This window comes from Drosophila rhopaloa, unplaced genomic scaffold (assembly GCF_018152115.1).
Source record: "Drosophila rhopaloa isolate 14029-0021.01 unplaced genomic scaffold, ASM1815211v1 contig_2, whole genome shotgun sequence".
NCBI lineage: Eukaryota > Metazoa > Arthropoda > Insecta > Diptera > Drosophilidae > Drosophila > Drosophila rhopaloa.
Window position 1 is genome coordinate 25,856,288 of NW_025335083.1, and position 22,355 is coordinate 25,878,642.

The 22,355-nt window shown below is 42.0% G+C and overlaps 2 protein-coding genes across 2 annotated transcripts; one reads left to right on the top strand and one right to left on the bottom strand.

Moving 5' to 3' along the window:
- Positions 1 to 13,142: 13,142 nt before the first annotated feature.
- Positions 13,143 to 20,934, top strand: LOC108037644. The gene is made up of 15 exons (XM_017114270.2): positions 13,143 to 13,273; positions 13,331 to 13,455; positions 13,526 to 13,736; positions 13,789 to 13,921; positions 14,008 to 14,144; positions 14,201 to 14,833; positions 14,952 to 15,153; positions 15,211 to 15,590; positions 15,642 to 16,201; positions 16,278 to 16,577; positions 16,880 to 17,491; positions 18,072 to 19,118; positions 19,370 to 20,340; positions 20,398 to 20,779; positions 20,830 to 20,934. The coding sequence occupies exons 1-15, from the start codon at positions 13,168 to 13,170 to the stop codon at positions 20,881 to 20,883; spliced, it is 5,853 nt and encodes a 1,950-aa protein (XP_016969759.2). The 5' UTR covers positions 13,143 to 13,167; the 3' UTR covers positions 20,884 to 20,934.
- Positions 20,876 to 22,137, bottom strand: LOC108037645 (peptidyl-prolyl cis-trans isomerase, rhodopsin-specific isozyme). The gene is made up of 2 exons (XM_017114271.1): positions 21,597 to 22,137; positions 20,876 to 21,199 (listed from the first exon to the last, which is right to left on the bottom strand). The coding sequence occupies exons 1-2, from the start codon at positions 22,101 to 22,103 to the stop codon at positions 20,996 to 20,998; spliced, it is 711 nt and encodes a 236-aa protein (XP_016969760.1). The 5' UTR covers positions 22,104 to 22,137; the 3' UTR covers positions 20,876 to 20,995.
- Positions 22,138 to 22,355: the final 218 nt, after the last annotated feature.

A 22,355-nucleotide genomic window follows, 5' to 3' on the forward strand; every position in this document is an offset into this window, starting at 1 on the left:
GCCACACAAAGCACCACCGAAACCGCCTACAAGGAAAATGTTTTAGTTGCCGCACGCAAATTAGCCAAAAGTTTTCACTGGAAGAACGAGGACAGTCCTGAACTCAGACCCCCAACCACCCAATTTTCTGAGCAGCCCCCAGAAATGAATATTTGATGGTCGTAGTGCCGGGGAACAAATTAAAAGCGCTTGCAAAGCTTGTTGCATACTTTATGGCGCTAATTTGGAAGAGCGAGGCAGGACCTCATCTATGTAACAGGACAAGTTGCCAAAGTTAAGCTCCAACCCCTGACTCCTTGTTTATGCACGCACATTAATTTGAAAGGGTAGCAGGCCACTCCTCTTTTTGGTCCTTGGCAACCGCATTCCAGTGCAACAAATGTTGTCGCTACAACTAAATGCTTTTAAGTGCATTTCATTGTTCCCCGAATAGAAACTGCGAAAGTTGGGAGCCCAAAAAATTGTTCCGCTATTTCAGACCTAAACTCAAGCAGCCAATTGATAGCTTGAGGTGTCTTCACAAAAACCAAAAAAAAATAATACAATTTTGAATTTAAATACACTTTTTTAAGTCCATCTTTACATTTTCATTTGGCTCAAAAGATCAAATTGTAGATGTGCCCAGTTTGTTGGTCTCTTCATTTCCCCCTAATGAACAGTGGACTCTCGAAACCCCTTATAAATATTCATTCGCAATTTATGTAAATGCCACCCCGCCGCACACTTTTGATAATGTGTCGCGTTTTAATTATGAATTAATTGCGAATGATTTCAACATCATGCATTTTAATTGACATGCCATTGTGCGGGGCTCGCGATCTATGTGCGCCATATCCGCCATATCTGCAAGGTGTCATCCACTCAAGCACACACGCATCATTTATCACGCGATAGGGAATGACGATGTCCAGGGGACCGGGACTATAGCTACTATATAAACCATGGGATGTCGCATCCATTGTGTGGTCGCCACTCGTTTCAATCAATTTCATTCGTTATCGTTATTGACATTTTGTAATTTAATCGTGTGCTTTGTCGCATGCGGACCGTCATGCTGCACACATACATTCTCGTGCACTGAGAGAAATGGGGCTTAAAATATTGTACAAGTGATAGAAAATTGAACTGGAACTTATGCAATTCCTGCTCAAGCTGCCACATAGGTAGCAGTATACCTGTTAAGTTTTGCAATAAATATACAATTTTTTTACTTTTATAAAAAAAAAAAAAAAAAAAAAACAACTTATGCAATTAACTTAAATTAATACAGCTTAGTTATGCATTTATTTCCAGTAATTTAAATTAAAAATTTGTATTGTTTGTCATCGAATTTTGTTAAAGAACTATCAATAACATTATTTATTTACAGTCGCCTGTTTTATACTTTTAAAGATACCCACCAGTTCCTTTGGGTCAACAAATCCTTCAAAGAGTATAAGCATTTTAAATTATATTTTAATAATTTCCCGTGTAGACACTCTCAATCATATGGCTGCTTTTAACTTTATCAGCTTGTTTGGTTTGGGGTTTTGCGCTGTTCGGGGCGGGTTAAAAAAAATTAAAAGGCGAGCAGATGACACGGAAGAAGAAGATGAGGGGCAACCGGCGATATCCGATGACGTGGCCGGCAGAGATGGCCAAAATGGCAACAGCAGCATTAATAATGGTCCGAACCGAAGGGACCAAGGGTTTTCCCGGGGTGAAATGAGGAGCAGGTGCAGCAGCAATGGCAGCCACTAATTAGTTGCAGCCACACAAATATCGGAAAACGGGGCGAAAAGAACTTTAAACTCTTATGGAAGAGTACTCCACTGAAGACTTTGGTATTGAATGAATAAGATAATTAGAAGCCCCAGTAGTGAGCACTATCCTTTCACGGAAAATGTTCCAACCACAGCCACATGTTGCCCTTTGCCTTGATTTCTGTGGTTTCACACACATCCAAAGGATACACAACCATAAGGATGAGAAGCGCTTAAAAACTCATTTAGCCCTGAGCAAAAACAGAAGCGACAGCTGCGTCCTCACTGCGCGTCACTTTAATATAAAATGTAAATTTACAGAAAACTACTTTTTGGTCTGTGTGTATCTCCGGCGCTTTTTCCAAGTCAGCAAATGCTGGCCTTGCCCTTTCTCGCCCTCAATTTTCCCTTGGGGTCGACCGCAGGAAAGCATGTCGAGCGGTTGGCAAGAAATATTCGATTTGGGAACGAAATGAAATCCAGCCCAAGCATAAATAGGCCGTAATATTTTAATCAAATTATGCAACTCAGTGGACTTCTGTTTCTGTTTCATCTGCTCTACCCCTGCTGATTTCAATTACGAAGAACATATGACTTTTGAATTAAATGACCTGAAAATTGTCCTGGTAGGAGCAGCAAAAAAAGGACACCCTCGCACACAGCAACACTTTACGATCTCATCAACCTGGGTAATGGCCAAATTAGGACGACTGCGAGCGTTCGAGTGGGTGGCAGTTGTCGAAGATTTCGATACCCTGGCAAATTCATTGTTCCTCTGCCAGCAATTTTGTGGAGAATTTCTTCATTCGTCCTGTCATTTCTTAGGGGGGGAAGAGGAGCGGGAAATGACCACAAAGATGGCAACAAGGACGACAATGTACAAAAGGAAGTGCAGGACACAAATGAGGCGAGACAACAACACAATAATGTACAATACTCGTTGTAACTGGCAGAATGTAAGCAACATGGAAAAAAGTAGAATAGATTCGGTCAGAAGGCACTACGAAAACGCTGCAAAAAACTCAATAATTATCATAAAAACCCATTTTGTATTCTAAAAATCCAATTAGGAATTCTTTTCCTAATTATTATGGCATAACACATCTAATACTCTTTATAAGTTTTTTTGTCAGCATGAATTTACCTTTTAGTAATTAACAATAAAGTCCTTTATAATCTAGTTTACATGATCTAAGAATTCAACTGACTGCATTATCTGTAGGTCATCAATGCCAAGCATATTGCCTGATTTCCTCAGTTATTTCATAGTTTTTCTGTTGTCCCCGAACACACTCATATTTGTGGCCAGTGAGAAATGCGGGAGACAAGATGAGCAAATGGCAAAAGAAACTACACCTAAACGGAGACAAGTGGACACGTGTGTGTACCATGTTGGTGGCACAAGGACATGGACATGGACAGGACATGCGAGGAGGGAGGGCGGGGGCTCAGAACTGCGGCCAAGGATCAAATGAAGCACTCCAATGGCACCCAAGTGGGCTAATCAGCAGCACATACAAACACACATCCTTGAAAAAGGAAAAAAAAGGAGCTTGTAACGACGCAAAGTGAGGAGCCAGGGAGTCAGTCAACATTCGAAATAAAAGAGAAATGAGCAAAATGAAAAAAAGCTCACCAAATTGCCATTTTTCCTACGCTTCCTGCATTTCTAGAAGGAAAAAGGTGGAGGAGGAGGAGGTATAAAATGAAGTGGAAAAAAAGTAAACTATGAATACGACCATATGCACACACAATCATACAAATCATGCATATGTATTTGTAGATATCCTGTGTGTCTGCTCTGTAGGTCTGCGTCTTTTTTATTTGTTTTCTGTTGTTATTACGACTCCATTGCGTTTAGATGGAGATTAAGTCGCTACCCCTTCGTAACCCCGCCGCCGACTTACCAGGCAGAAAACCTCTCGAAACCCACAGATTCAGCGACTCATGCCTTTTATGAATCGGTACTTTTGGAGCACAAGGGTATGATATAGTTCTACAAGTGTTGGTAACAGGGGATCTTAGCCATCTGCCAAGTCCCGTTTTTGTCCTTCAACACTTAAGTAAATGTTATTAATTCGGATTAATTAGGATTTAATTCAGCGATTTATCAATGATTTTCTTTACTAGACAAATATAGAAATAGTATAATGATGAAAACTCAAAAATGTTTCAAGAATCCCAATACTGGGTACCAAATTAGTCGACGCCAACGACCACAAATCTTTTACTTGTTTTCGTTACATTTGGTTTTTCTCTGTTTCCTCCATCCTGTTGTTATTTTTTTATTTTTTTGCTTTATGAGCAGTTTATTTGCTTTCCGAGTATGTGTGTATGTGCCAGTTTCAAGCAATAAGCGAGATAGCGCAACTCTGCACCAACATTTGTTTATGATTTTAGTAACAAATGAAAACGGTGCAAAAAGAAAGCGGAAAATATTGTATATTACCAGAGAAAGAGAGAGAGAGAGAGAGGTTGACTATTATATTGCTTTTGTGGGAATGGCAGGATCTGCTGGCAGCGTGTGTGTGAGCTTTTTATTAGTCACTGTCACTGCGAACGCGCTGCATAGTTGCTCCCCAAAGTGCCATCGACCAAAACGATGCTCATGCCGATGTGAGTGTGTTGATAAGCGGCATGGTAATTTTCCGACTCTGCTCCTTCCTGTTATTGTGAAAATGTTGAAGCGAAAATGTATTAAAAACACAGGCATCACACTCACCCTCACCTAGCCAGGGTTGCCAGGCTTGCTTAGCTCTTAATTTATGAATTTATCAGGGTCAAACTACTTTTTATATTAAATAAATACGAGAAACTAAGTCTTAAGCTACTTGGTTAGTGCATTTTATGTCTAGATAAAGTAAGGTTTCACTATTATTGTTCTTATATATTTATAAAGGCACTTTGATTGAAATTTAATTTAATAAAGTTAACAAAACGAATCAGACAACCCTGGCCGAAAAAAAAATACACGCCTCAAAGTATGCAAAGCCAAAAACGAAAAATATGTTTCGCCCTATAAAAACAGTAGAGCACAAACATATTTGGGTGGGAGTAAAGTGAGTGCGACAAAAACACATAAAAGAAAATTGACTGCGAAAATGCGAAACTCTTCATTTGACATAACCTTTACATACCGTTGAGTGCTGCCATAACAGAAATTCCTAATTTTGTTTTATTTTCTGCGTGGCTGAAGTTGTTTTTATATGAGCTACAATTTTGAATTAGAAAAATTATATATAAGAATTTCGTTAGCAAATTTCATTTACATGTTTTAATAAAGTCAAAGTCTGTTTATATACAGTCTTTGAAGTGAAGTAAATTATTTACAGCTATTAAAACAGGACCCATATATTTGAAATGAAAAACTGCATATTTAGAGTATGAGGACCTTAAAGTACATCCAGCAATAAAACTTTCCCTACCAAATCTGGACTGTCTTTCAGTTTAAGCCTTGTCACGCTTCTTTCTGCTACGCACACACATCAAAAGTGGCATTCATTAGCTTTATGCTCATGCCGTCGAGGTTTATGGCTCGTCGTGTATGTTTGCATGATTTTTAAGCCTCATTGCAAAAGCCCAAAGGTGTTGTGTGTTCGCCATTACATGTATACTTGTCCTCGGAGCTCCACAGCTCGAGCATAATTTCTAATTAACTTTTTGCTCGCAGGCGTAGCTGAATGGTGCGGATGCTACGGATCCCGGTGTTCCCTTTAGCACGTCATCATAAAAATGTTTTGCCAACACATTTATGCGACTCCTCTTGGGTCCAAACGATGGAAATTCGAAGAGGGAAAAGATGGGGAAAAATGCGTAACAAATGAAGCAGAGAAATATGTAACGAACACCAGTACGAAAACAACAGAAAGTGCTCAGCTCAAAAAATGGTTGTAAAAACCAGAAACAAGGACGAACAACAACACCTGTAACACCCAGCATTCTTCATCATTTTCTCAGGGTTCTGTTGTTGTTTTTATGCGTTAAGTCATTAAAATGAAAATTTATTATGCGCACCCCTCGAAGAATAAGACGAAGGACACGCAGCAACAAGCGCGACCGCCTATGCGGCGTATACGTAACGCCGTGCAGCAAATATTTCTCATTAAGGCCAAACGGAATGCCGTTGCCATAATGAAGCCAATAAAGCTTTTTATCTGGCAGACAACGTGATTTATTTATATGCCTGAGAAATTATACCATAAGCCGCCTTTGATTCCAAATCCATATAAAGTTGTTGGTTTAAGAGGATAAGAAAGGACGATGAGAAACCACATAACTTCAAACGTTCATTAAGGATTCTGAGGAAATGGTAACGAAGATTCTGGGGCTCTAGGCTTAAGAAATTTTAGATAAGGGGAAAAAGGAAAAAACCTTTTCTTATTATATGTAAGCTTTGCTAAAGGTGACCCAAAACTGCATTTCTAGAGCCCATAAGATGATCAATTTCGATTTTAAAATGGCTTTGAAAGCTTGTAGTTTAAATCTCTGACAATTTACATTACATTAGGACCGATTTGACATAAAAGTGCAAAAATTGCACTTAACTCTGTCATTTTTTGTTAACCTCGAAAAAATGCTTAAATTAAGATTGCTCGCTCTTATTAAAATATTAAAGTACTTTTCTATTTTGAACCACCATGTAAGCCATTGGGATTTAAAAGTAATGTAATGGCTTTGCCGGGAAGAACTTCTTCTGCAATTATGCGCTCCACTCTCATTTACCTTGGCTGGGGTATAACTAATAGCAATTACATGTCGCCCCTTCGGAAGTCCTTAATTTGTCAATGTGAGTGGGAGTGTGGGCCAAGGATGCCAACTATCACGAGCAAGTTTGTCAAGTGAAATTTATGCGAGAGCAGCGGCCGTAATTGAAGCGGAAATCCACAAGCAAGTAGAAGAAGAATCTAATAATTTACTTTATTTGCACCTTTGAAGAATCGTCCTTGTGGCAGGAGGCTTCTCTTCTTTTCCCCCAGCTGCGGGCAAAACTTTTACACGTACACATGCCATCAGCAAAATGGAAAAAGTTTCGTTTTCTCACTAGTAACTTCCCCTGTCTCATTTTCCTCACTTTTCCCCCGGTTTTGTCTGCTCATCAAGGCGCGCAAATTAAGAAAATTATCATGCATCGTACCTAGGCGACGCATCTCCTCCCTCTAAAGAAAAACTTTCCCTTCAGCAGAATCCAATTAAACATAAAAATAAAATAAATTGTGACATTTTCCAATTAGCGAAGCGAATAGTTGTACAGACATATACATGTATGAAAAACCATTCTATCAATTTGATTATTGTATCAAAGACATACTCATATTACTCATCTTTTGATATTATATTCATATGTGGTCCAAAGCTATCATCATATAATATGAATTTGTTCCTGTGTATTAAGAAGGATGAGCCTGCTGACAACATGTGTCATGCAGACTCCTTCCACTTCAAATCTCCTGGCATCCACGCCTGCCAAGACAAATGCCGGCACCGAGATGTCTATCGCTGGCTGAGAATCCCAGTTGGATTTGCGGAATAGGAGTCCTTGGTCGGGGGAATCGGATCTCTGGAGGTGGGGGCTAATTAATGGCGTCACAGTTACAGCAACAGCAACAAATGGAAATTTTTCGGTAAGTATTCGAATCGAATATACCCAGAAATACCCAGATTAAACATGATTTATATAAAATAATTTATTTTTATTTCGCCATTTGAATAATTTACTTTAGTATATATTTTTTATTTCACCATTGGAATAATTTAAGATCAGAGTCTTATGGTATTAGAACATGTCTTAAGTTCAGTGTTAAAAACACAGATAAGATTAAATGGTCCATTTATTAAGACAGAATTCTTGAATAATGAGAATTTTGTTATTTTTCTGGGCTTTAGCCCTGAGCAGCCTGGTATCCCCAAGCTCTTGAAAGACGACAAGCAATTCCCGGTCCAACTATCTGCAAATTACAAATGAGTTCGACACAAGAGATACAGAAACACACACTCGGAGGGAAGAGGAGACGTAGTCGAATGTGAAAATAATTGCCAAAAATAACACAGAATTTATTTATACTCCACTACTCCGCTGGCAAAAACGAAGAGGAGGGCGAGCAATTGGCAGAGGGTTTTTATGATTTTGCTCGGCATGGCCATGGACAGCTCTCTAAATGAGCAAAAACACATAAAAATGTTGAGCCATTTCTCTGGACAGAAGCGCCAGGCTCTTATCCTTTGCTTTTGGCCGCCTTGCTTTCTAGCAATTTGCAACTAATTGCTACAAATTAATTTTAGTATGCTTTTAATGGCATTTTGAATGTGGCTGTGGACGACGAGCACAATGAAGCTCTTTGTGCGAGTGTAAAGGGATTTTTGTGGCTTGCCTTTTGCTGTCTTGCCTTGGATTTAATGAGCTGCGACACAATCGTCATGAAAGGACGAAGGGGCAGTCGTCCTTTTGCCAACAATGGAGCGCATTTAGTTGACAGGGTCGAAAAGACACGCCCCCAAACCTTTTTATCTCCCCATTACAAAGCCGACAAACTAAGCGAAAGTTTTGCAAGAAACTGCTGCTGGAAAAAAATGAAATAAACTCCGTGCCCAACAACTCAAAGGCAGACGGCAGTGCGTGCTCATTAGATCACCATTGTGCTGCATCCGGAACGGCGTATTAAGGATTCTAGATTACGGATTCCGGCTTCCGGAGTCGCTGGCACTTCCACTTCCCTCCTCCTCCACCCACATCAATTTGTCGTGTCAACAGCAAAACTAATTTATTTACGAGCTCGCTTTAAACCCTGATTATTCATACGCACTTGCGGCCCCCTTTGAACGTCCTGTGTCCTGTGTCCTGCATCCTGCGCCTCTGTTGACTTTCATTAGCTCAAATTACGCAAAAGTACTCGAGCGTCACACGCATAAATCAGACGGCAAATCAAATTCACTTGCAGATGCAGTCCGCAGCCTCCATTCTGCTCGGCTTGCAATGGACTGGCAGCCCATAAACGGCGACCCCGATACGAACCATTGGCTGTTCCTATTACCTATCCGTACACAGAGAGAAATCGGTAGGGACAAGTATTAAAAGTCAAATAAAAAAAACGCGCTAGTTCATTTGCTTATTATAAGTTTTTGAAAATCAACAAAATAAGAGCTTGAAATCTATGGAACCATTCATTAATCGTTAAAATAAGACAACGAATTCTTTAGAGAAATAATTGTTACTAAAGTTACTTAAGTATTTATGATCTAATATACAAATTTTCTTCTAGTATAAAATACATTTTAAAATAACAGCCCATTGTATTGTTCTAAAAGTAAGATTAATAACAATACAAAGTGATACAATATAGAAATATCTTATTATTTTCCCAGCGTACTTCTCCAAATGTCACTGGCTGTGCGGTGGCCACGCCCTGGTCATGTCGATGCCACCGCCTGTGTTTGGTTTACGTGCTTAAATTGGCAATTAGCAGATTAATTGTCACTGCCAATATATGCGTCAATATTTTGTGGAACCGACAGATGCAGTTCGGTTGCTCCGGCCCTTGCACGTAGAATGTAGTTTGCTTTACGGCCCTGTTGTGTACACAATTGCTGCTCTGTTGCTGTTTGATTTCACTAACGAGCATTAGCATAAATTGCTCCAGTTGAAGAGGCGATGGCCATATGCCATTCGATGCGTTTCGTGTGCATCATTTAGTCGTGGCCACTAGGAACCAAAATTAACAAGGACTGTCAACATTTTTGGCACAGGAAAACGCACCCGTTTGAACATTTTGGAGTCAATCAATTGTAAATTTTTAATGAGTTTTCATTCTGCATTAGGCCCCGAGTTCGACATCAACTGACAGGGCAGGATGTGGCCACCAGGGACGTGGTTTTTGCCCCGCACTCTCCCTTTTCTGACTAAGCAATTTGTCACACTAATTAGCTGCTGCTGCGGTTGCCCGCTAGATGGCGTCGGGCCATGTCACAAATATTGCGCATACGCCACCGCTCCCTTGCAGCAAATAACCGATGCAAATTGGTTTGTAAATGAGCTGTGGCAAAGCAATCGGTCTTCCATTACTCGACATAATGGCTATTTTCTTAGAATTTATTTTTGAATCACAACAAATTTAGGGAACTAATTGCAATTAATAGATATTTTTATTCTAAATGTTTTCTGTAACAATAAATATAAAAGTTAGTTTTCAGGGGTTATAAATACATTAAATAAACGATAACCATAGTTTTTACTTTTTTATTACACGGCCAAACAGAAATGCAAACAAGCATTTATTTAATTTTATTCTGTTTTCAATTCGTTATCTAGTTGAGGGTATGCTTGGTGCCGAGTATCCTTTTCCGTCTGGTTCAGATGTCTTGTCTCCGCTCTAGCCGCAATAATTTCACACAAAATATTTCCGCAACACATCGTCGATGGCAGGTCCTTTACCACTTTCGCCCCCTTTCCTCCCGAGGATGTCCTGCGATACTTGTCGTTGCTGCTCGAGCTGCATTTCACTTGACTTCACGTCCTCATCCAGCTGCAACTTATCATTTTATAAGCATTTGTTTTTCCTCTTGTTTCTGTTTTTGTTTGCCTGCTCCGAACCCGTGTTGTTTTTTCTGTGTGCAGCATAACAAAATATTTTGTTGCATTTTGTTTTCTCTGGCCCCCAGTGAGCACTTTATGTGACAGACACTTTAAAATGTGGCAAAGTGTTTTTTTTCCTGGCCAGCCATGTCCTCGAAGCCCTGGTCACATGCCCCTCTTCTTGAGGGCCATTCCAAGGCAGAATTAATGCAAAATTATGTGCCACGTAAACTAATTTTTATAAGGGGCATACTGGCCTACGATTTACGACCCCTCGCACTTGGCCGCAATCCTTTCATAACATCCGGCTACCATTTTATTGCCCCGTTTGCTGCCACTTAAAAATGGGGCGAGAAAAAACCAAAAAATACCGCGTGGCGCATTAAAATGTTGCCCAAGCCTCCAACTCCAAGGCCCTCAATTCTCTTCACACTCACAAAATATATTATATATTAAAAAAACTTTTATTTTTTTGACTCAAAACAAAATATATATTTTTGATTAGTTTGAGCTAGCAATGCATGGAGCATTTACGTCCAGTAGAATTAAGATTCCACAATTAAACCAACTGTGGTTCAAGGTAAGTAAACCTTATTTTAAGTGTTAAGACCTTTTTTAGCTTTTTTTTTGTTATGTTAAATAAAAATGCCTTTATTTAAAGTAAGACCTTTTTTAAGCTCGTACCAATTAAAATTTTAAAATTGCTGTTTGAAATTTTTTAAATATGAATAACTATGATTGAGTAATTCTTTTAAAACATTTTTCGAAAAATAATATTTCGATTTTCTTCAAAATATCTTCAAAATATTGTTTCTTATAAACTAATCGTAAATTAATTTAAAAAAAAACTAAAAAAATCTTGAGCGGAACTAAAGTTTTTTTTTGCCTTGAATCAAGTTTTATTTTGTAACGATACTGTGGAGATGAATACTGAGTTGTAAATTAAAAGACAGCTATGGGGATATATTTCTTCAAGTGCAGCTGTTGTTGTTAGAGCTGAAATTTATATTAGGCCAACAAAGTCGCCCTGCGGGAAAAGAGGGGGGGTTGGGGCTGCCTTTGGCAATGGCGCCTGCTCTCAAGTGCTCATAAATTCACGAAAATTTCACAGCCGCCGACGGACCAACAAAATAAAAAGCGTCGACAAGGGCAAGGGGGTGGGGATTTGGGGGAGTGGCGTCAGCTGTTGCAGCCCTCGGTCACAGCACCCCCACCCAAATCCATTTTCAGAGGCAGTGGCACACACTCGACTTTGGTTTGGCAACATAAATTGTTAAAGAATTGCCACTTTACAGTCGTAAGGAGCACATAAGCCGGACAAATAAAAACCCTTTTTGCCACGGCCAAATCCTTGAGGTTGGTCCTTGGTCAACGGGGATGCAGTGGAGCAATCAGTCGCAGACCTCGGATTGGATGTCATAAAAATGCCATCTACGAAAGGGAGCACTTAAAGCTGCGTTGGCGGTTCTTTGTCATCATTATGGCATCCAATTTGTACTCAATAAAAGCGCCAATTCAACCATGATGAGAGCGATGGCCGATGTCCTGCCAGTGAGTCCTGGCAATTGTTTTCCATCAAAGTAACATGTCCATGGGAATGAGCTACGGACTGCCTGCCAATCCATTGAAGGATGCTGCAATTTTCGGCCATCCCAGTGGTCATGTGTTATCTGTGTGTCCGTGTCCGAAGTCCGAGTTCGTGGTTCGAGGTCCTTGCATGTGAAGTGCCGTGATTTATAAGCGCTTTGCTGGCGATAACAAAAGTGGGCTGGGCCAGCAAACAATGGGCATGAGGATGCAGGAACACATGCAAATTCCACATACCACAGACGACAGAGCCTTCTTTCAATTTTCTTTGTACGGTTTTGTGGTCGCTTGGCTTTCCGGCAAATTTTTATCTCAAGTTTCGGGTGCCCCGTTGACAATAAAAATGGCAATAGGATGGCAGCGAGGCCATCGCAACCGCACAAAGTCCTTTCCTTCTGGCCCATATCATTAATTTTGCACAAAAGGACGAAATGTCCTTTGGCCAAGTGCAGAACTGGGCAGTCGGCGGTATCCTCTGACCGGAGGACCAGAAAATAAATAAGGCAAGCAGACTTTGTTGTGCATTGGCAGCTCTGCGGTTGGGATTGCTTTGGTTTTGCACGGCAAAAAAATAATATTATTGTTTAAAAAAATGTTTTATTTTGTATTCTAATACAGTAATCTTGATTAACTTAAAATATAAATTATTTCTTAATAACTGAAACCCTTTATTAAACATTAAACTTGTATTATTTAAACCTGCTTCTGGGATAGTATTTTTATGTTACCGCATTTTCTTGCTGTGCTTATGGGTTCTAGAGTGAAAATGTGGTTGAGGTCAAGCCAAAGGAAGAGGCTGCAACACGTTCGACATTTTGTGGTCTTCATGCTGCGTTGGGTTTTGCCAAATTGAAATTGTTTTGCCAAAACAACGGCTCTTGAAAAGCAACTAAAAACAAGAGACCACTGATTGGGAGGTAGATATAATAAATTAAAAAACAATACTAAGAAAAACCCTAGGTTTTCTAGCCAAACCACGTTTCTTCTTAATTAGCAAATATAAATTTCATCTAATTAAGCCTGCTGCTAAGTTATAAAATATTTATCTCGAATATTAACAACAACATTAAATAAATAATAAGACTGTTATTAACATGATTGTTATTTTATACGTTATAAACCATATATTACTTCAAACGGTTTGTCCGGTACAGAAATTCTAAGATATATGTGGGGATGTTAGCTCTGTTATAGTGCAAACGACAATAATGCCTTTTGAATTAAAATCATATTGATTTACGAAAAAGTTTTAGGGACACAACACATTTGAGAATGTCCGAACAGGATAAAAGTACCTCCGGCTCGAACGCGGATTCGAGGCAAAAGGGGCGCAATAGCAAGACAAAGCGCCAATTTCAATGCTGCGTCGCCAGGGAATGTACGATTACAGGGTATTAAGGGTCTTATTCTTATCTCATGCCCTACCCTTCTTCAGACTACAGTGAGTACTCCAACATGGTTGAATCGCTGCATATTACGCCGCGAATGATGGTCCACCAAAAGAGATTCAAGGTCGATAACACTTACGGTCTGACTCTCAACATCAAAAACAACGGATTGGTAAGTATTTATATAGTTTGTAATCTTCTGAGGAGAAACGGGTTCAATCAAGTTTACATTTACCCCGCAGTTCCCCCGCCTGATCAATATAACCTCTGACAGTCCCGAAGACACATCCATTTCTATACCGGAACTGGACCTCCACCGCTACTTGGACACCGATGAGACTTTGGAGGTGAAGATCTGGATCCGGGCATCTTTCAAACGCGACATAAACCGCCGGCGCCACATCCTTATCGAGTGCTTCCACCCGAATATTATATTTCAAGTGCCCATCATTGGTAACCTCGTCACATCTGAGTGTTTCCCAGTTCTTATGGTACTTCTCCGTAGTTTTGGATAAACTAAACCATCCGTCGATCAGCGACACAATCACTTTTCCGAGCTGTGTTCCCGGCAACAAGACCCACTACGAAATGATAATCTACAACCCCACCAAAGAGCGCATCCGAGTGCGGTACAGAAAGTGAGTTATGCATATCTATGTCGAAATTTAAACCTTATATATTATAACACTCGGGTTCTCTAAATAACTAATGAGCCCCTTTTTAGCACAAACCGCGGCCTGGAGATCAATGATAACAACAAGGACATCCTGCCGCCACAGGATTACGCCAAGCTCCTGTTAAGCATCCAACCGAAAAAGCTGAACGTGTACAAGGGTTTTTTCAACATCAAGTTTGGAGTGTGTAGGTATCTCCAGAAGCCATATAAATGATTACCCCTGAACACCACACATCCGTAGTGCCTCCCAAGCCGGTGATGTTTGTCTTTACGCCCAAGTCGATGAGTGTGCACCTGAATTTAGGAAGCGTGGTCTTCAGCATGACAAAATTCTCCCGCGAGGAACTTCGCATGGTGACTGTGTGTAACGAGGGTCTGCATGAGGCATACGTCTCCGGTGATTTCTACTCGGAACCGGCTGCAAAGGAGCCCATTGAAACACCCGAAGAGGAGGAAAAAATCTCCAACAAACTGATCGACGATGCCGTCAGCATGCACAGTGTACTGCTCTTCGACTTCGAGGATCACACGAGTGTGCAGAACGTCTTGATCGATGCGAAGGCGGTCAAGCACTTTGACTTCAACCTGCCAAATAGGATCTCGGCCGGAAGCTCGGCGGACATTGTGCTGATCTTCCGGCCGACTTACGATGCGGAAAATCCGTTTTCGGATGACTTGGAGCCCCCCTACTTTCAGCGCACTCGGGCCACCTTTTGCTTCAGTGACGCCCAGGACTGCATCGAATCGCATTACGTCATCTTGGCTGGATCAATCGAGGGCATCGAAATGGAGTTCCACCCGAAAGTGATTGACTTCCGGAAAATCTACCTTGGCGAAGAGCACTGCGCCCAGATTAAAGTCCTTAATGTTGATGGTAAGCATATCTCGGAGGTTTTTAATAATTTTATAGAAAGGTCACTAGGTAGCCAATCAGCGATTGAGGGGCTTACCATTTATCGCTTCCTTACCATAAATTTGAATTATCTACGCAGCTGTGCCGGCCAAAGTGGAGTACAAGGACTGTACGGATCCTGATGCGGCCGGCATACGCATCACTCCTCCAGAAGGATTCCTGCTGGAGCCCTGCACCCGTGGTATATTTAACGTGTCCTTCTACTCGTTGTATCCCGCCCGCTTCACAATAACTCTGCGCTTCAAGGTGGAGAATGGGGCCCACTACAAGGTGCAGCTAAAGTAACTATCTGACTGATCGGCAGTGATCCCTCCACTGATCTCAATGATCCTTTCCAGGGGCACGGGACAGCCGGTGCAGCTGCGCACCTTTCCCCAGTTGGTGGAGTTCGGGAGCATTCCTATGGCCGTGCCCCAGAAAAGGTATATGCTACTAATGAATCCTCTGGCCGTGCCCATAACGCTCCAGGTGAAACCCACCGACGATGGTGAAGAGACACCGCTGGTCCTCAATATACGCAACTCCACGGAGATGCTGCCCATAACAGTGCGGGATCCCATCCGTCATCTGCAGCAGGTGCACGAGGAACTGCAGAACCACGAACCGGAAGAGCCCAGGGAGATCCGACTCACGAGCACCGCGTCGGAAGTAATGTCTGTGAGGTCAGTTAAGATGAGCGAATCAAACTACAGTTTGGAGTTTGAGGAGGAAGTGATGGGTAAGCATTTACTATACAAGAAAGATGACTCACTACTCATCTCCCACTTAGAGCCCATTCCACAGATGGCTGCCCATCTGCTGACCAACCTGAAGAAACAGAAGATCTTTGACAAGTCGGAGACAGATCGCCGGGTTATCCAGGAGGCGCTGATGGGTCTGCTCAACACGAAGTACTTTTCTGTTTTCACCAAGCACAACAACTACATTTTCATGGACTGGAACGCGATTCCCAGCGATCCACGTGAGGTGTTCTGCGACAATGAGATTATTTATCTGCGTCCGAACACAGGCCGCAGCATAACCATTCTTTTAGTGCCCAACAAAGTCGGCTACTTCCATCGATCGCTGTCGGTGCGCATATGTCCCGCCGTGGCATCGCCCTCTTTTGGTGATTCCAGCGATGATCATCCCCTGATGAAAACCCTCATCAAGTCGGAGTTTCTCTGCTCGAAGCTCTGGTTTGAGTACAACTGCGTGGTCCCCGAAATTGTGTGGTCAAATATGGTGGATCTTTCACACCGAACAATCTACGCTGGCGAGGACTACGACTTCGAAATGACCTTCTCCAATAGCTCTATCATAGGCGCCTTTCTTCACTACGATGTCATTGTGAGTACTTGGAAATCCCGAAGAATTGCTCTTGTAAGCGTTATTAATCTCTCCAATATCCTAATCCCCTCGCCAGCCCACCGACATGACTTTTCGGGACGGCACCTGGAAGTTCTTCATTGACGGCGGATCGGAGATTACTGCGAAGTGTGCGGTCACCTTCCGATCTTTGGGCAGCACCCGGCTATCGGGTCTTGTCAAGATTGTGGGCGCCAACCGACCATACGCTTTCCATCTGTTCGCCAATGTACTGCCCACTGAGATCCGGGTTACGCCGATGTACGTGCACCAGCGACTGCAGGTCTACGACAAGAGCCTGGTGCACTTCTATATCGACAACTATACGCCCACGCACACAAAGTTGAGCATGAGACTGGTAAGGTTGCCTCAAGTCAGAACTACTTATATATCAAAAGGGTCAGATTCAAACATCCATAATTTTACTATTGCTTTTAGTTGTTGTTAACGAAAATTATCTCTTACATTAATATTTATTTGATATTTTGAGCATATATTTTGATATACTATATAATATGAAATTTATAACGATATTTTAACGCTTGTGACTCTACCAAAAAGTTATGTATCATCTTATAAATATAATATAATATTATATTTTTCATCTTTGTCATTTTTATCCATTTCCCAGAACTAACTTCTTTCATATTTCCTTTTTAGAAAGACATCGAGTTCCAGTATTTAACACTGAGAGGTGGATCTTTGGCTTCCACTGGCCAAAGCATGTATACCACCTTGGTGTCGTTGTTCACCGATCCCGATCTCTACCAGAATACCCTGTATATTGACCTGCAGTTCGACAACGTGATGATGATTCCCATCACCTTTCTGGTGGAGGGAGTGCCACTCTACTTCGAGCCTGATATCCGCCAGGGATTCTACGCAGGATTGCTGTACACCGATACCAAGGAGCAGTTTCAGGAGGGCTTCTACCAGCACCGCTTTCCCATCCGGGTGATCAACAAGGGTCATCGTGCCTACCGCATTCTAATTATCCGGTTGAATAGTTATGGACCGGGGGCCAAAGTGTCCTCCGCTTGCTCCACCAACGCTTTAACTGCCCGTTTTGACATGGAACCGAAAAACATCTACATGTCGCCCAGTTGCGAAAGTCAACTGGACATTATGGCCAGCTCTTATGTGGAAGGACACGCCACCGGCGACTTCCTGCTGCAGGTCATCGACCAAAAGTACCCGCAGCGCAAACACATCATCAGAATCACGACCTCCGCAGACTTTGTGGATTGCCTGCTACACTGGAGTCCTAGGCAGGTGAGAATATGTTTATTTAAACAAATTAAATGTATGATAGAAATATTTAATTTTAAGCATAAAATATTTTTATTTGTTTTTTTTTCTTGATTACAATTTGAATAAGACTTTCAACAATTGTATATGGTAGGTTCATAGTTTAATTCATAGTAAACAAGAGAGGGATGGATGATAAACACAATAAAACTGCATTTTTACTTTTCCGAAATATTTAAATTTTTAAAATCGTATATAAGCGATTGTGGGCGTTAAAGGGGGCGTGGCACCCTTTTGAAACAAACTTGCGCTGCGTAGGAACTCCTAGAATCTGCATGCAAAATGCCAATCCTCTAGCTTTTATAGTTTCCGAGATCTCAGCGTTCATACGGACGGACATACGGACAGACGGACATGGCTAGATCGACTCGGCTAGTGATCCTGAACTAGAATATATATACTTTGTAGGGTCGGAAACGCTGTTACATACTTTTGCACGAATACTCTACGAGTAACGGGTATAAATATGTATAGTTTATTTATAAATTACATTTATATATATACATTTTTTCACTTAAATCAATAATTAATTAAATTTGCAAAGGTAAACTTTAACTATAAGCGCTGTGAGCCTCTGAAGGAACGTTTATATGAGGAGACGCCTTTTCTGGTGAATCCCTGTTCAGCACCTCTCGAAAAAATAATCCTCCAGGTGACCGGTCCTTTTAAAATCAAGGAATATTACGAGGACACTTACGAGAAGGAAATACAGATCAGTTTGGGTGGCGGAGAACGCAAGGAAATCTTTGTCATCCTCAAGTTGGGAGCTCTGAAGCAGCTCTTCTGTCGCCAAATCGAGGGAAGAATCAATGTGATGGCGCTGGGAAAGCAGTTGAAGTCACTCCCACTCCGGGTGTCAATAATGGTTCCAGATGTTGTGATCCTGCAGCCAGAATTGGTCCTCTTCGATCGAGGCAAACCGTACGACAGTAGCATTAACCTAGTTAACCAAGGCTGCATGCCAGCGGAGTTTAAGTGGAAGAGGCTGGAGACCACCGAGATTTTCATAGGCGACGAGGATGATCCGGAGGGCATTGCAGCGGATGTTCTGTCCGAGATCCTGCGCATGCTGGAGTACGATTTCAGCTGCGAGGATCAGCCAAATATGACGAAGAGATACCAAGAGTGCCGCTGCCAGTTTCGTCGTTTTGAGGAGGATGGCGACTTGATACTGGAGATCTTGGAAGAGGTGATAAACGAACTGGACCTGAGGCACCGACCATTGCTCTATCCACCAAAAATTCCACTCGACGAAGAGGAGGACAGAGATCAAAGTTCGTCGAGTGTTGTGCGGGAAACCATTTCGGATATACTCAATCGCCTTCACCTCGACTCGAGCGATAAGTGGTCGGAGGCATCCAGCGAGTACTGCTTCGCCAGCCGCTATATCTACTTTTACGAAAAGAGGGGCACGGTGGAAACGGATCACGAGTGTAAGCTTTATCTGCCACACATCCGACGAAGCCACGAAATGCGGGCAGTTTTCGAGTTGGCTTTAGTGGGCGGACGAAGTCAGCGTTTCTCCGTCACCTTAGTCAATCTGCCTCAGAAGATAAAGTTCCACAAGGACAGCATCTACATGGGAATCAAGGTGGGTATATGATAGAGTAATATTAGAAACAATGCCGAATTTTAGACAAAAAATCATTTGAAGTTAAACAAAATATTTTTTTAGAAAATAAAAAACGATTTTAAAAAAATTGTAAAATTAGGATTTGAAAGATCTTTAAAAATGAAAACACCTTTTATAAAATATTTTATAAATTTGTCGGCGATGATACAGCTACATATATTTATATATCTAAGTATTATTCCATCTGTCCTAATTCTGCTTATTTTCAGCCCTGGTACGAGTCCTTCGACACCGTGGTGCGTGTCTCCAACCTGACCAAGTATCCACTCCAAGTGGTTGTGGTCGAGGTGAAAAACCCGATGGTCAAGCCGCCCAAAGAGCAACCACTGGAAAAGCGTCTGGTTGATGGATACTGCAAGATGATGACCAGCGATATGATCAATCTGGAACCTCTAGGAAGCGATCAGATCAAAGTGAAAGGCATACTGGGTTTCAGCGAGAGCTTTAAGCACACTTTTGGAGCCATGATCAACAACAGTGACTCCAATTATTTTTGTCTGCGGGGACAGGGCGTGATGCCCATGTTGGACATGGCATCTCCACTGCCCAGTACTCCCTTGGATCCTCTGGAGATCAAGGAGGAGTACCGATTGCTGCAAAAGATTTACCACTATGAGATCTTTCGCACCATCACAGAAGTGGATGAAGAGCCGAAACAGGAAGGAGGAGAGGAGGAGCACCAAGTGGAAGACATAGTCTCGGTCACAGAGGATTTCTCTTTGCTATTATCCAGCCAGGACGAAATGAGCTCCGAGCGACAGAACTTGCACGACTTGCAGCTCTTCCGCATGGTGCACACTTATGTGATGGTGAATAACAACCAGGAATTGCCCCATGCCACAGTTTTGAGGCAATTGATCCTGGCAGAGAGGTATTTAAAGCGCCTGCGTCTGAAACCCGAGTTGTATTCGGTGCATCAGCAGGTGTTCCAAACATACCAGAAGATCCACAAGGCACCGGGTTTCAAACAGCCGGCGATGGTCAAACACTTCACCGTTCAACCCATTCCATGCGAGCAACACGGCTATGTCCTGGACTTGGGTCGTTTGACCAGGAACACCTTGCGTCGATTCGAGCTCAAGTTGCACTTCTTTGGCCCCGGCAAACTTATTGCCGCAGCACGCACTGCTGTTAGGATTCCGGGTCTATATGTTGATTTCAACGTGAAGGAGGCACAACAGTGAGTAATGCTGAAAACATTTTCATACTATTCCAAATTCCAAACCAAAGTCATTAGTGCGGATAAAAAATTCTCCTTCTGGGCTGAGAGGTGCAAAGCTTTGGAATACTTTAAGGACAAGTACAGGAATATGTTAGAGCGACTGATGGACGCGGAAAAGGATCCCAAGGTGAAACACGCCCACTCCTTTGACCTGGACAAACTGGTCAAGCACCAGCGGGATCTGACGCCAAAGGACCGTCGTCTGATCGAGGAGTACTACAACAGCCTGAATCCCTCCGTCTATCCGGACCACAAGCATCATTTCACACTGGCCAAGATCTTCTCCGGCTGCTTGTCCAACTATTCTGGAGTGGACGTGACCATGGTCGGATTGTTTAAGCCACAGTCGCGTTTCTACGAAAAGGACCAGCTTTTGGAAGACTACCTGTTCATTGATGTGAGAAATTTGAATTTAAACCGACATAACCTTCAACCTCTTACCCACAGCTGCACATGGGACCGACTCTTCCTATCCTACTAAAAGGCGTCATTGTGTCCTAGTTATCTTAAAATTTTATTTCCATTTATTGTGGGTTCTTGTTTGGAGTGGATGGTTGGGCTTCTCAGTTTTATGTGCAGTAATAAAGCTTATACTTTGGGTGAGCGGGAGCCCTCAGCAATACATGTTGAGCTGGCGGAAAAAGTAGTGAAAGATGAGCAGGACACAGAAGGAACTGGTCACGGGCAGACCAGCCGCTTTAATCCATCCGAGAATGTTGAAGTCGTCCGGGTAGAATTCGAACTGCTCGGTGGGGATCTCGCCGCAGTTGGAGATCACCACAGGCTCCACTGGGAAATCATCCGTATCCGTTTTGACCTGGAATGTAAAACGACTTGTCAGTAAAAATGCGTAATTTCCTTAGTTTTTTGGTTATGAAAACAAACGCTAGCTGCGGTCATGATTCGTATGAGCCTAATCGGACTTCTTTGAAAATCGATATTGAGAACCCGAGATAGTTAATTGCAAACAATTATTTGATTAAATTGTATATATTTTTTGTGCTTTCTTTATTTAAATTATCCTACCTTATAGCTTAAGATAGGTATATTAAATGCACATTACGAAAAAATAAATTAAAATCGATGATAAGTACGAAGCTAAAAATGTTTACTCAGTAATAATATAATTTTAATCGCTTAATCTCCATTTCTTCGAAGTAAGTTTGATTCGAGTTGCACAAATGTATAGAAAAGGAAATTATAAGTATACTCACATCCTCAATGGCGTATATGGTGTCCATTCCTTCCAGTACCTTGCCAAAAACTGTGTGCTTCCCATCCAGCCACTTGGCGCCCACGGTGGTCACATAAAACTGGCAGCCGTTGGAATCGGGACCGCGATTGGCCATTCCTAAGTAACCCGGTCTATTGTGCTCCACGGCTAAGGCCTTGTCTTCGTCCGGAAAATACTCGCCATAGATGCTAATGGAGCCAGTTCCATCGCCATTTAGGATATCTCCGCCCTGGATGAGGAATCGATCCACCACGCGATGGAAACGAGAACCCACGTAACTGGTTCCGTTGATCCCGCGCAGGCAGATGTGTCGGAAATTAGCCACTGTATTGGGAGCCAACTTCCCGAACAATCCAAAGGTTATCCTTCCCACCGGCTTCTTGTTGTGCTTGACATCGATGTAGATCCGTGACGTCACCGTGAAACTTAAGCCACTCACAGCGACCAAAAAGGAGCTACAGAAGATAATTAGGCTAAGAAAGTTCATAGTCGATGTGCTTCGGTCTCAACGCGCTGATGAAATACACAAAACTGAAACGAGGACTGGATTGTGAAAATTAGAGAATGTGAAAATCGTGAATATCTGGGCCGGAATCCATAGAAATTCCAGGTTAAGTGCAACCGCCGCATGATGATGGCATACCCCGTAAACACAAATCGATTTTAACACCCTGGCATTGTCGATTCTTTGCGCTGTTATATGGAAACTTGATTTGTGATAAACATTTCGAGTTTAAAT